General features: G+C 41.3%; 1 protein-coding gene across 15 annotated transcripts in view; it reads right to left on the reverse strand.

Annotated features, from left to right (window-relative positions):
- Positions 1-15,505, reverse strand: part of MACF1 (microtubule actin crosslinking factor 1) — a 331,328-nt gene that overhangs the window by 185,950 nt on the left and 129,873 nt on the right. For all 15 annotated transcript variants that reach the window (XM_047871166.1, XM_047871165.1, XM_047871167.1 and 12 more), the window contains exons 3-4: positions 6,850-6,939; positions 2,070-2,147 (exon numbers count right to left, since the gene is read on the reverse strand). In XM_047871166.1, coding sequence (XP_047727122.1) covers positions 2,070-2,147; positions 6,850-6,939 — 168 coding nt within the window. The remainder of the gene's footprint in view (positions 1-2,069; positions 2,148-6,849; positions 6,940-15,505) is intronic.

The following is a 15,505-nucleotide window of genomic DNA, read 5'->3' on the forward strand; positions in this document are numbered from 1 at the left end:
ATAGTTCTGTTGTTTATAAGCCACCTACATGATAGTATTTTTGTTACAGCAGCCTGAACCAACTAAGACACCTGTATCTCCATTCCTCTTCTGTATACTGCAGGTAGGAGAGGCTACTCTTCTAGATCGAGAACACAGTTTTCTAATCACCAATCACTGACCCACAGTTGGGAGGATGTGGTATTAGCCATGTCCACATTCCTCAGCCCCACTCCCATCAGCTTGCCCCTTCCATTCTGAAGTCTACTTTGCAAACAACCTTCCAATCTCTACTAACCCTTGATGACTTTAGCACCTAAATCCTAAAAGTGGTGATCTTATTAGCACTCATCTCAATGACCCAAATATCACCCCATCTGCACAATTCATGTACGTTCTCCATTCTGAGGACTTACGCTTTTCCTCTACTTTGGACAGCTACACAACTACATCTTAGACCTCCCCATTACCAAGAGCTGTTCTAGAGTTCTCCCTGCCCTTCTCTGAGTCCGCTGTTCTTATCTGCACATACTTTAGTCTGATCATAGTAACCAAATCTACCGTTGGTCCTTATTTAGACTTGTAGCTAATCGATTCTTCTCATTCTCCCTTGCCTATTAAGAACCCCCAGGGTCCTTCCAGCTCTACACACAGACATTTCTAATGCTGCTTTCTCCAGTACCCTAAACACTGCCTCTAATTCTCCCACCACTTTTCATTTGTCAATTTATTTCAACAAATATTTATTAAGTGTCGATTAAGGACCATTCATTATGCCAGGTGATGAAGAGAAAACTGGAGGAAGATCCCATTTCCGGTCCTCACGGGGCCTGCAGTACATGAGAGCAAACAGAGAAATAATAAAGTAGTAGATGTTATATTGAAAGTAAACTGCTCTGGGAGCACAGAGAAAGAATTTCCCAAGTTAATGAGAAATACTGATAAGAGTGATGAAAATAAACTAACTCTAAAAATATGCATACCATTCAACGTCCAGCTTGGCCTGAGTGATTGCCTGGTGCCCACAGCTAGACCGATTTCTTCCACTCAACTGGCTCCAAGCAGACAAACTCTCTGACCCCCTCTTCCATCTTCCTTCCCGCCACCCCACCCCTGCATCTTCATCCCTCCTCCTTCCTTTTCCCTGTATCTCAAAGAAAGCGGCATTTTCCTTTTCTTTTTCAAAGATAACCACACCAGCTGTGCTCAGGATCTCACCCTCAATCCCTGAATTTGTTTCCATCCGTTAGAAAGCAGGGGTGGGGCAGGGGGAGGGGCAGTGTGTAGAAACAGCATGGACAGTGGCAGGAACACTGAACTCCATGGCAGGAGGCCTGGGTGGAAGTCCCAGCTCTGCTCTAGCTTGTGCGCTCTGGGGCAGGTCATTTCACCCCGCCAGATCTCACTTTCCTTATCTAGGAAATGAAGACGCTGGGCTAGAACCTCTCTGTGGCATCTCCCAGGGCTGATATTTTGTCACTGTCAGCACTCCTCCTCACTCTCATCCCTGTCTGCCTCTCTTCACTGGCTTCTCCTCCTATGTGTAAAAACACGTGGAAAACTTTTTTCCCTTCTTATATCCAGGCCCACTAAACTGCTCTAACCCGCTAACTCCAAGAGCTCTTCTGCTCTATTCAGACTGTTCTCAAGTCACCAATGCTTGTCGGCCTCAGACCTCATGTGGCACCAACACAATGGCCAATCCTGACCAGCCCCTCATCTACTCTTCAGGATCATGTAGCATTCTGGTTTCTCCTCTTGCTGGATCAGGTACTTTTTTCCATCTTCTTTGACAATTTATTTTCCATCTTCCTTTTGACCCCCACCTTAGGTGAGTCCATAAGTTTCCATCTTTAGCATCTTGCTCTTCTCTGTTGACACTCTCCCATTCAGGAAGGCCTTAGATTCTATGCAAGGACCACCAAATGATTTGTCCAGCCATAATGAAATCGTTCACTAGCAAACAAGACTCAGACTGGGCCAGATGGAGCAATTACCAAGGGCTCACTAGGAACACTGAAAACATTCCTAAGTAAGGGTCAAATGTCAACACTCCATGGCAGAATAGGGAAAGCATGGAAGTGTCTTACCTGCCGCTGCTTTAGGAAGTCCAGGGCAATCTGCACATTCTGGAGCCTATGAAAACGCATCCTGCCCTTCTCCCGGGGCTGCAAACAAACAAAAAGAGATGGTAATTTTAGCTACACCAGTTTACCTATGCAGAGCCCCATCCTTTTTCATTTCAGGGACTGAAAGACCACACAGAATTCCTCGTGGTTGAAGCCAGCCAGGGGAGCATTACATAAAGCACCCCTTAGTGGCAAGGCCTGTGTGTGTTTCGCCGTGCTCTCTGAGGCCTCCATGATGCTGGTTTCCCACTGTGCCTCCTGAGAACACACAGTGTGGGTAGACTACTAGTGTCGAATCAGTGCCGCAGCTCCTGTACAGGGTCTTCTGTGGCCATATACGGCAGAACCTGATTCTGGATGTGCAGTTAATGGGAACAAAGTCTCTGGCTCTGTGGCTCCTAAAATCACAGTTAAATGCTATTTTAAGGAAAGGGCAGAAAGTCCTAATTGCATACTACACAGTAATTAGAGCCAACCTTATTAAAAACCTGGCAAAAGAAGCTAGAGGTAGCCAATTTTAAACCAGGGAATGAAGAGTTATACATGCTCAATAAACAAGTGAAAAACTCAAAAACGAGAGACAAAAATCAGGAAGAAACCTATTTTCCAGGCAGATGGGTGTCCATTTAAAAAAGTCACCTTGGACCTCAATAAGAAATACCAACAACAATGAAAACCTTGATGAGTAGGGCCACTCAACAATGATACTCCAAAGAAAGGCATTTTCTGCTAGTCTCTCAGTCCCAGATGTCATACAAGCCACTGGAGAGAAGCTCATCTCCATCCCGTGCCCCTGGTACCCTGTCCATAGCTCAGCTACTATCCATCCAAATGTGGCTAAAATCAGTGTACCCAGTGACAGCATGCAAGGGGTGGCTATCTGTCTCTGGAACCTTTTCTCCTGCTCATTTTCCAATGTTGCTTTTATTTTACTAAAATTGGGACTGAAACATCACTCTTACTAGATTATATATACCCAACTTATTTGTAAATGTCAAAGTGGTACTAATTAAAGGCTGATGAATAAGGTAGCTATGCGGCCAGGTGCTTGTACAGAGGAAACATCGTCCCAGGTTGAAACACAAAAAGTAACCAAATGCGTGCAAAGATAAGGGGAGAAGCATTTCTCTGGGTGCCCCCAACACTTCTAAACAACACTCCCAAATGAGGATAATCTACAGAGATGTTGAGGCGCCTCTGGGCCACAGGATAACTTCTTAAGTCAAAGGTTTAGGAAAATCCTCTAGCAAGAACCTCTTTCCAGTCATTTCAGCTAAACTACTTGTGAACATGGCTTTGAGGATGACAGAGCCTATCAAAGTGAAGAGTCTAAGGCAATGGGAAGGGAGATTCTAAAGAGGTGAAAAATGACTTTAAGAGGACAGGAAACAGGGATATTGCTTAATCCCTGTTTCTGGAGAAAGATTATGGGCTATAATTTAGGGCCCACAAACAGGAAATGCCCTTCTCACACACTCTTCTCTTTATTCCTTGGTACTTCCCACCAAAAATAAATACCCTAAGAACATGCAAGTTAAAATCTCTGTCCTCTAGAGATATTATTGACAAAAGCAGCGTATCTCCATGCAGTGAGTGGTTTGCAAACTACAGGCTGTTTTGAAAACAAATGACATGGTGTGTGGTGAGAACCTGGAGGCTACAGAGGGTGGAGAGAGTTAGTCTCAAGTGTGGAGCCGTGAGCAATTAACTGTCATGCCTTCAACTAAACTTTCCACAGTTCTGCAATCCAGACTCAGACAACACAGCAAGGCCACCAAGAAAGCTACTGGTCTCCAGGTCACAAAGGCACTTGACACCTCCAAACACCATTATTCTTTCTGTGCCAACCACTCTCAGATAAGCAAAACAACCCCCACTCCAGGATCATCTAACAGTGGCAAGAGGCACAATTAGTTTTAACCACTTTCTTTGGGACTGAAATTCCCAGGTGCAGAGGGAAGAAGGTGATTGGTAACTAAGGTACTTGGAGACCTCGAGAACCTCAGACTCTCTGATGGCCCTGCGGTGCTGGCTGGGATCCTGGCATCCCAGGAGGACCTACTACATCATCCTCATCTTCCTCCTCCTGCTCTTCGCTGTTTGTATGGCGCCAGGAGGGCATGCTCACGAGACGGAGGGTCTTCAGCCCTGCTGGCTCCTTTGGCCACCAACCAAGGCAAAAACATGACATAGTGACAGGAAATTCACAACACAAAAATGAGAAGGAAATGAATGCAACATTTTTTTTAAAAAGTGAAAATAAATATGAAAATACCCTCCCACAACCCAAAACATGCAAAACCATATCAAGACCAGATCACATGGTTATATTGAACACTTAGTCTGAAACACATCTTCAATTCTCCATGGCTGCCCATTCTCTCTTTTTGTAAATCAACTAAAGGAGAAGGAGATTCTGAGAATAATCATGAAAGAGGTATCTGGATAGTTCTCAGTGAAAAGATGATATGCTACGAATATCTCCATAAACAACTTGCACGTTTTCAAAGGTTAGGCAAAGAAATTAGATTGGAGTGTTTTCAGACGGTTTTATAAGCAACGTCACCCAAAAAAGAATCACTTTCAATATAAAATCCCTACAAGTTCATCAAATATCCCAGCCAAATTGCCCAAAATGTAACTTTGTGAGTTAAAGTCCAGCAATGTGAAAGTGACATTATGATTACTTATGAGATTTATAAATGAGGGCCAGATAAGAAGTGGAATTCGCCAGTAGTGGCTGTGCTAATAAAAGCATCTGTCAATTTAAGTCCATTAAAAATTATAAAAGTAGGGGCACCTGGGTGGCTCGGTCAGTTTAAGCATCTGACTCTTGATTTTGGCTCAGGTCATGATCTCACAGTCATGAGATCGAGCCCCACATTGAGTACCCCCACAGTGGAAGCAGAGCCTGCTTAGGGTTCTCTCTCCCTTGCTCCCTCTGCCCCTGCTCCACTCAGGTTCTCTCAGGGGGAAAAATCATAAAAGTAATTCTACCATAAGACAAAAAAGATGCGAAACCAAAACAAAGGGCCCATGGGAAGCCAAGCCCCAATCCTTGAAGAAGGTGAATAATACTTAAGGAGCAAAATCTAATGTGCTAAATTCCCTTCTTCAAAAACAGCAAATGCTGACTAAGAATTCACCAAAGGCAATGAATGCTTGAGTTACTTCAGTTCATGTTTTCCCCCAGAGATGTTTCCAGTATTTACCCCTGGACTTTTCTAAATGAAAACTATGTTGGGGCACCTGGGTGTCTCAGTCAGTCAAGCATCTGACTCTTGATTTCGGCTTAGGTCATAATCTCATGGTTCATGAGACAGAGCCCCACGTCAGGCTCTGTGCTGACAGCATGAAACCTGCTTGGGATTCTCTCTCTCCCTCTCTCTGTCCACCCCACCCCCCTGAAAACAAAGAACCCACAAGTGGGGTTATTTTGATAAGCCAAGAAGCTCAGGCAGATTTGTCTTTAGATACATAGGTGTTTCCCACAAGCAATGCTTACTTAACACATTTGGGAGTAGGCAGGCATATTTAATTATCCAAGGAATTCAAATGTACTGCATCCAGAACTGTGTTCAGATAGCAACTTCAGTACTTCTCCAAACCTCTGAGATTCAGTGAATCAAAGAAGGAAGAAAGTGAGGTGGACTGGAAAAAATAACTCTATATACCTAGGATTTTTTTTTAAGTTTATTAATTTACTTTGAGAGAGAAAGAGAGAGGGAGAGCACATGTGGGCAGGGGAGGGGCAGAGAGAGGGAGAGGGCGAAGGCGAGGGAGAGGGAAAGGGCGAGGGCAAGGGGCAGAGAGAGAGAGAGAGAGAGAGAGAGAGACAGAGAGAGAGAATCCCATGCTGGTTCCCTGCTGTCGGCGCAGAGCCCAACTCGGGGTTTGAACTCATGAACCGTGAGATCATGACATGAGTCAAAATCAAGAGTTGGACACTTAATCGACTGAGTCACCCAGGCACCCTTAAATACCAGGGCTTTTAATGTAAACTTCATATCCTTAGCTGAATACAGAAAATAAAACAATTCACAACAGATGGGAAAATAGGAGCACCTATATAGACTAGAAAGAAAACTCTAGAAAGAAAAATATGCCTTACTAAAAAGAATCTTCATTTTTTTTAAGTTTATTTATTTGTTTAGAGAGAGAGAGAGAGAGAGAGAGAGAGAGAGACAAAGAGAGTGCACGCCTAAGAGCAGGGGAGGGGCAGAGAGAGAATTCCAAGCAGGTTCCACACTGTCAGCGCAAAGCCCAATGCGGGGCTCAAACTCAGGAACTTCGAGTTCATGACCTGAGCCGAAATCAAGAGTTGGACACTTAACTGACTGAGGTACCCAGGCATCCCACTAAAAAAAAATCTTTAAATGTGAATCTATTGTTCCTGAAATAGTGTACCAACAAGTAGATAAAGAACAAATAAGGAGAAAAAAAATGCATATGAAAGGTATAAAACCGATACCTGATTCCATCAAGAAATGAGAATATGACACATCAATTCACATTAAGATGAAATTACATCATTTTAAAACTGTAAGTATGACTTAGAAGCAAAGTGCACCAATAATGTCTTCTACTTCTTTCTCCCAAGTAACAGAGAGCAGGCAGTGGTGGCCACTGTCCTGGCATTCAACACGATGGACTGGTATGTCATTAACAGGGCCATGTTTGGGCGAGGTCACTCATGAGAAAAAGAGAGGAGGTCACTCATGAGAAAAAGAGAGAAGCTCACCAGTTTGATGCCTGAGAGCACCTCCAGCAGAGAGATTAGGTTGTGGCCATCCCGCAGATCTTCATAAAGATCATTGATGTGCTTGCGGACCTGTGCATGAGAATGAAACAGATTTTTATTTGGTCTTAAAATCTCTTATTATCTACACAAGAGTTTTTGATTCTAGGTAAACACAGATTAAAGAATTTGAAATGTGAAACAATAATAAAATTCAGGAATTTTCAGTTTTGGAGTACAATACATATGAAATGGTAACACTTACCAGAAATGTATGTGTGTTTTTAAAATAGAAGCCAGATCCACTACATACTCTAGCCAACTCTAAACAATATTCAAGAAAGACTGGACAAGGAGATGGAGAGTCAACCATCCTGAAACCTCTCAGGAATTATTATGGACCAAAATGTGATACAATAACAAATGCAGATGGAGGAGTCCAGTCAGAATCAGAAAAGCCTTCTAGAGTGCAAAGGAAACAAAAATGCTAGGTACCCAGTGTTTGACAGGATGTACTTATATTTTAACTCCTCTCTTACCAAATATTTCTAATAGTGAATTTGAGGGTTATTTTCCTTGTGAGAAAAATAATTCCAATTTTAGAACTGAAACTATGGGAAAAAAGATCTCACTTTGGAAAAATATGTGGTCCATGTCAAACACCATGCTGAATGCTGTACACGTTATCTCATCTCTCTCTCACATTGATAAGGCAGGTGTTATTCCTATTTTACACGTGAGGAAATGAGGCACAGAGTGTTAAATAACTTGCCCAAGATCACAAGTGGGAAAACTGGCCTCAGGTTGGTCTTTCTGAATTTAGTCTTTGCCATTAACTACTATGCTTTATAATCAGCCATAATCTTATTTTATATTTATTTAAACCAAACAACAGCCCTATGAAGTTTATTCTTGTATCCACGAAGGGACTGAGGAAGCTGAGACCTTGAGAAGTTAAAGTCACATAGCTGCAGGAAGCAGAAATAGGTTTTCTGGTTTGTTACAAGTCCAGTGACAACTCCATGGGGTGACACAACACAGAATCAGAAGACTAGTAGTGGCAAGCATAAGGAAGATTAATTTTCAATATAAATAATTGTCTAGACAACAATAAAAAGGGCTACTTTCAGAAGTCGTGGGTTTCTAGTCACTGAATTCTTCAAGCAGAGACTGGGATACTGGATTTCCACATCTGAGTGGAAAACTGTACTATAGTCATTTCCAATTGTAATATTCTAGCATTCCAAACAGAATGGGAGTCCGAAAAGATAAAGGCTATGGAGTGCCTGGATGGTTCAGTTGGTAGAGGATATGATTCTTGATCTGAGGGTTATGAGTTCAAGCCCCAAGTTGAGTGCAGAGATTACTTAATAAAAAAAAAAAAAAAAGATAAAGGCTGGAAATATCTGGGGAGACTTCCTGGAAGAGAAAGAACTGGAAGGATTAGAAAATGTTTTGATAGAAAGACAGAAGATGGAAAACCACAGAAGACAAGGTACAGAGGTGAAAACATGCAAGATGCGTGTTTGTACCTGTGTGAGTAAAGGAGTAGGAAGGTGATGGGTAGATTACCCAGTTGGAGAAAATGGTTCATGATGAATTGGGTAATAGCTTTCAAATTTCAAAGGAACATTTCTTTAATTTTTGTGTTATTCACAATGTGAATACAGGTATAACACACTTTTTGGTTTAATCTGCAATATTAACATTTTCTCCACCACTTTAAGTCTAAACAAAATAACACATCTAGCTCAGACTTGTAGCATTTGTTGATTTCCATCATGTAAATACTCCCACCATGACCAATTTCCAGCCACAAATATACTATCACTAAAAGTGATGTCAGGAAGAAATGTACAAGAGCACACCATTATATACTTTTCCATCAGAGATACAGCATACATAATTAACTTCAAGAGCATAGAAAATATTAACATGTAGTAAAATAATTATGAGATGATGTGTTTTGAATATTTATTACCATTATTTTAAATATAACTTATTTCATTGTAAGCTTATATAATATTTCATAATGGCTGTGCTTAGCAACCAACTCACAGAATTAGTATTCAGTTCTCATGAGCCCATGTAAGCTAGCTCCAGCACACCAGTGGCTCCAAAATTTCAAGACCTCTCCATCAAGTGGGTCCAAGGTTTCAAGCTTGCATAACCATGGTGCACCATGGTTGCATAAGCAGGTCATGAGGGTTGGAAAGAATGGATTTGGTAAGTTCAATTTTAAATATACTGAATTTATTTTATTTAAAGTTTATTTATTTATTTGAGGGGGAGGGTGTGGGGAGGAGCAGAAAGAGACAGAGAAAGACAATCCCAATCAGGCTCCAAGCTGCCAGCACAGAGCCTGACATGGGGCTCGATCTCACAAACTGTGAGATAGTGACCTGTGCTGAAATCAAGAGCTGGACACTTAACTGACTGGGAGCCACCCAGGAGCCCCTTAAATATGTTGAAATTAAAAGAGTAGAAAAGGAGCTACAAACGGTAATGTTCTGGAAGCAGCTGAAAATACCAGAATTCAATTTGGGTCAGCTGAGAACTTAAGTTTAGAAGTCATATGCAGAGAGGTGCTAGCTAAAGACATGGGAAATGTTGGCCTTTCTGGGTTAGGGGCAAGAAAGAAGACAGAGTGCTAAGGACTGAGCCTGCGGGAATAGCCAAAATTAGAAGGCAGGAGATGGAAAAGTAATCAACAAAGGACAGGGTGGAAAAAGGCAGTGAAAGAAGTAGGCAAAAAAACAAGAAAGGGTGATCGAGGAAGGGGTGGATTATTGCTAGTATCAAATGCTCCAGGACAAGGATAAGGACCAAGAAAGCGTTTTTTAGTTTTCTTACAAATAACAGTGTTTTTTGTGAGAATCGTTTTCTAGAGAGTGGTAGAATAGAAATCAGATCATAAATGAATGGTGGGTTAAAAAAAAATAAATAAAAAAGTGAGGGGTGCCTGGGTGACTCAGGTCACGATCTCAAGGTCATGGGATGGAGCTCCGTATTGGGCTTTGCACTAAGCATGGAGTCTCCTTGGAATTCTCTCTCTCTCTCTCTCTCTCTCTCTCTCTCTCTCTCTCTCCCTCTGCTCCTCTCCCCCACTCGCTTGCTCTCTCTCTCCCTCTCAAATAAAAAAATAAATAAAAAGAATTAGAAGTTCAAAATGAATAAATAAATAAAGTAGGAAAATATGAAGTACTTGATGTTAAGGGTTAAAAAGAGAAATGACAATGAGAGACTTATTTTTGATAGGTAAGACCTGAGCATAAGGTATTAAAATCAAGAATGGGCACTGAATAATTATTTAAATGAATAATAATAGGAATGAGGACCAAGTGAGATCATATTATCAAAAGGACACTAAATACCATGAGTACTAAAAAGAAAAAGGTGGTATTTTGAAATACAAAGTTAATTTCACATCAAGGCCTCAATATCTCCTTCTAAAAATGCCAGTTATGTTTTACACCTGCAAATAGCAAAATTCAACCACCTTACAAAAAACTTAGGTGAAATGAGTTTATTTTGTCTCTCAGTCTTTGGTTATAATGACTAACTATGAAAAACTATAAAAGATAGATATAGACAGAGATAATGGGGGAAGGGAGGGGAGCATTTTTTCCTGAGAATTTTCAATAACAGAGAACAATAGTGTTTCTGAAGCATATTGGGCACAGCTCTGCCTACAGATGGATAAAGTACTAGCTAACACTAGTGCTTCTATGTTAGAAAATTTTCAAATACAGAGATGGGATTTGGAGGGTTCAATTCATATCCCAAGATCACACAGCTAGTAAACAGTCAGGCCAATAAAATCCAGGTCTCCAATTCTGCTCCATTCCAAAGTCTTTATCTCTTCTGCACATATCAAGTTGCCTCTAAAGTTTTCCATAAATCTCTTAAGAAAAAGTCCAATAGCAGGGCACCTGGTGGCTCAGGTAGTTAAGCGACCAACTCTTTCTTGATTTCAGCTCAGGTCATGATCTCACAGTTAAGAGACTGAGCCCCAGGGGCACCTGGGTGGCTCAGTCGGTTGAGCGGCCGACTTCGGCTCAGGTCACAATCTTGTGGTCCGTGAGTTTGAGCCCCGCGTCGGGCTCTGTGCTGACCACTCAGAGCCTGGAGCCTGCTTCTGATTCTGTGTCTCCCTTTCTCTCTGCCCCTTCCCCATTCATGCTCTGTCTCTCTCTGTCTCAAAAATAAATAAACGTTAGAAAAAAAAATTAAAAAAAAAAAGAAGAGACTGAGCCCCAAATCAGGCTCTGCACTAAGTGTGCAGCCTGCTTGGGATTCTCTCTCTGCCCATCCCCCACTCTCTCCCTCTTCCTCTCAAAATAAATAAACTTTTAAAATAAAGATAAAAGAAAAAGTCCAATAGCCAAAAAAAAAAAAAGCTAACAATGCTGTATGATATATATGAAAGTTGTTAAAAATAAATCCTAAGAATTGTCATTACAAGGAAAAAATTTTTTTTCTTTTTTTGCTTTCTCTTTTTATTGTATTCATGTGACATTGTGGATACTAACTAAACTTACTGCTAATCATTTCATAATATAGGTAACTCAAACCATTGTGCTATACACATTACACTCATACAGTGATGTATGTCAACTCTGTCTCAATAAGACTGGAAAAGGAAAAGGAAAAGGAAAAGGAAAAGGAAAAGGAAAAGGAAAAGGAAAAGGAAAAGGAAAAGGAAAAGGAAAAGGAAAAGTCCAGTGGACCAAGCATCAGATGTTTTAGAGGCAGTCAGACAAAGCCAAGACTGATCAGGAATCATCAATATGTATCTTTTTCTCCAACTAATACTCATGCTATTCTGTCAACAAAAAGATGAGTGAATAACTTCAGCTACTCAGGTTTTTGCCTGTTTGCATTCCCTGTGAAAATCACTGTCAACATTAGCGAATGTCTCCAAAGAATATATACAAATGGCTAACAAACTGATGAAAAGATGCTCAAAATCATTAGCCATAAGGAAAATGTAAATCAAAACTACAGTAAGATACCAGTCCACACCCAAGAGGATAATTATAATAAAAAAGATGGATTATAACTGTTGATGAGGATATAGAGAAACAGACCCTCACACATTGCTGGTGGGAATATAAAATGGTGCAGTCGCTTTGGTAAACAGTCTGACAGTTCCTCAAAAAGCTAAACACAAGTTACCATATGACCCAGTGATTCTACTCCCAGGTGAATATCCAAGAGAACTGAAAATATCTGTCCAGGAAAAAAAAAAAAATGAATGCATGTTCACAGCATTCATTGTTCATAACAGCCAGTGGAAATAATCCAAATGTCTATCAATTGATAAATTGGTAAACAAAATGTCGCACATCCATACAGTGGAGTATTATCTGGCAATTAAATACTGATACATGCTATAATGTGGATGAACTCTGAAAACATTATGTTAAGTGAAAGAAGCCAGTTACAAAAAGCAAAGGACCACATATTGTATGATTCCATTTATAAAAGATATCTAGAATAGGCAAATCTAAAGAGTCAGAAAGTAGATTAGTGGTTGTCTGGGGCTGGGGGATGGTACAGAGGGACTGGGGTGATGACTGAAGAATACAGGGTTTCTTTTGGGGATGACGAAAGGGTTCTAGAATGGATTGTGGTGATTGTTGCACAACTCTGAATATGCTATAAGTCACTGAATTGTATACTTTAAACATGGGTAAATTGTAGGCTACGTGAATTAAATCTCAAAATAGCTATTTTTAAAAATTAAGGAATGACTATGTTTTGAGGGATCAAGTCCACCGAGGCCAGTCCTCCTCAATTCCTGTGCATCAATAAGCTAAGGAAAGCTCTGCTCTCCCAGTTCTTTACAGATTAACTTGAAGTTATGGGTGTTATGGGTCAGTCAGTAGAGCATGAGATGCATGATCTTGGTTCAGGGTCATGATTTCAAGCCCCGTGTTGGGTGTAGAGCCCATTAAAAAAAAAAAAAAAGAAGATTAATTTGAAGTTACAGAAAATGAAACAGCTTCCCCAAATTTCTGAGTAGCTTTAGCAAAGGGAACAAACTGCACTTGGGTACTTGGAATCAGAATCTGGCCCAAAGGAATTTTAACACTCCCAGCTGGCAGATGAGAAAAGTGTTGCCTGGTCAAGTTAGGTACCCTGTATAAGATCACTGATATGGGAAGTGTCCATCACTGTCTCCCAATCCAAGTTCAGTGCTCTTTCCCTTCACAAGGCTTCCATGATGCTTGAAGGGTAGAAAGGACATATTAAGAGGACCTCTTCCTTTCCCAAAGAGAACCAAGGATTGTCATGTGGTATTCTTTGACACCTGCAGAAACCCTGATCAAAAAAACCTTTCCTCTAAGACTTAAAAGAAACACAAGCAGCTCAATTTCCTTGACCCAAACTATGTTGAAGAATGATAAACAGGTCAGAGAAGAAAGTTTTAAAGAGAAGAATATGTTATTTATTCTCATCTACACTTATAAAAGGTACAGGGTATGTAAAAGTGAACCTAGTAACTTTTTTTTAAATGTTTTTATTTAATTTTTGAGAGAGACAGTGAGACACAGAGTGAGCGGGGGAGGGCCAGAGAGAGCGAGACACAGAATCCAAAGCAGGCTCCAGGCTCTGAGCAAGCTGTCAGCACAGAGCCCAACACAGAGCTTGAACCCATGAACCGTGAGATCATGACCTGAACCAAAGTCAGATGCTCAACCAACTGAGCCACCCAGGCGCCCCTGAATTCATAGATTTCTTTTTTTTTTTTTTTTTTTAACATTTATTCCATTTTGAGAGACAGTGAGAGACACAGCACAAGTAGGGGAGGGGCAGAGAGCAAGGGAGACAGAATTTGAAGTAGGCTCTGGGCTCTGAGCTCTCAGCACAGAGCCTGATGTGGGGCTCGAACACACGAACCGGGAGCTTGTGACCTGAGCTAAAGTTGGATGCTTAACCAACCGAGCCACCCAGGTGCCCCTGAACTCAGATTTCTAAACTGTAAGGGGAATTCCATATTGATTCCATGGCCAAATTTATCCTTGAGGAAAAGCCTAAAAGCTAATGCTAAAAAACAGATTATAATTGTCCCAGACTTTTTACCTGTGAAAGACCTGCGCTCATTTAAAACTTTGGATATTTGGGGGTGCCTGGCTGGCTTGGCCAGTAGAGCATGCAACTCTTCATCTCGAGGTCATGAGTTCGAGCCCTACGTTGGGTGAGGAGTCTACTTGAAAAAAAAATTTTTTTTAAATAACAAAACTCTAGATTTTTCCTTTTGATGGTTCTAGTATATGCTCAGAACTCTTGGGTTTGTAGGCTTGCATTCTAAATTAGTTTACTTATATATTAAGATGCTAACAGCCTTAGCAAATCTCTTTTAAGATTGGACCAACAGTGTTCTCAACTAAGAAAGAAGAATTAATTTGCTTAAACCACAACAAAATGTTTCCCACAGAGATAGCTGGGGATCCAAGGGATCCTAGGTCAACTAAATCCAGAACTTAGGAGGCTTGGTTGCTTTGATCTTATATCCATCTACTTGCCAATGGCCACGTTAATCTGGGTGTACTTGGGGAGCACAGCAAGGGATGCCTGAACTACAAAAAGCAAATCTCGATCTGTAATTCTCAGACCAAAGTTCAAAGGATGCCAGCATGGAGCAGTGATTCTGATTAGCAGTGACTCCCTCTGAAATATCCCTAGATGAGAAATGCCCTTGGCTGGGTGTCTGAGAAGAGATGAAAAATAGCCGGGGACTGAAGTAAAGTTCTGGCCAGCTTCCAATTTCTAACAATGCTCCGCTGTATTCATCTGGTTTCTCCCTCCCTGGGCCTCCTGTCATCACACAGCACTGAGGCAGAGGTCCAACCAGCAACAGCAGCGAGCCAGTGCATTTGTATTCAAAGTACAAAGTTTAAGGGACAAGCCTGAGTCAGGATAAATTCAGTTCTTCTGATTGTTAGAGATGAGGCATGAAAAAATAAATTGGGGGCATATTTAGTAGAAAGAACAAGTAATTTTCATCATGAGACTTGTGAGTGATCCCTAGCTCCATCCTTCCACCAGCTGTATGATCTTGGGAAAGTCACTTTATCATTCTGACTCTCACTTTCCTTAGTTGTGAGCATCGAGAGGATTAAAAACCTTTACTTCCTTCAGTTATTATAAGAATCAAGCCAGATAAGAATGTGCTTTATAAGCTATAAAGCACTATTAGAATATTACTCAGGGCAACAAATACTGGGTACTTCTCACATCTGTGGTGCAGTACATAGTAGACAAAGTAGTACAATACAAACCCTAGCCCTCAGTGAGTGCACCGACGGAGGAGACCAATGAGTGAGCACACGAGGCATCACTTCAAAGTGGTGTGGAACAGAGAGTGGCAATTAATTTAGTCTAAGGACTGGAGGTCAGATTCTCAGGAAGGTGATATTGGAGCTGGGCCTTAAAGGGTAAGTGGGTGATGGCCAGGCAGAGGACACTGGGATGTGCATTCCTGGGAGAGAGAAATGAATAAGCAAAGAGGTGTGAAAGCACACAGTGTTTAGGGAGCACTGAGTTGTGTCATGTGACCAAGCACAGGCCACACAGGCGAGAATGCCTGCAAATGAAGCTGGGCAGCTTGGAACCAGCTTGGGAAGGGTTCTGCATCATGACAGAGTTCTGT

This window comes from Prionailurus viverrinus, chromosome C1, assembly GCF_022837055.1.
Source record: "Prionailurus viverrinus isolate Anna chromosome C1, UM_Priviv_1.0, whole genome shotgun sequence".
NCBI lineage: Eukaryota > Metazoa > Chordata > Mammalia > Carnivora > Felidae > Prionailurus > Prionailurus viverrinus.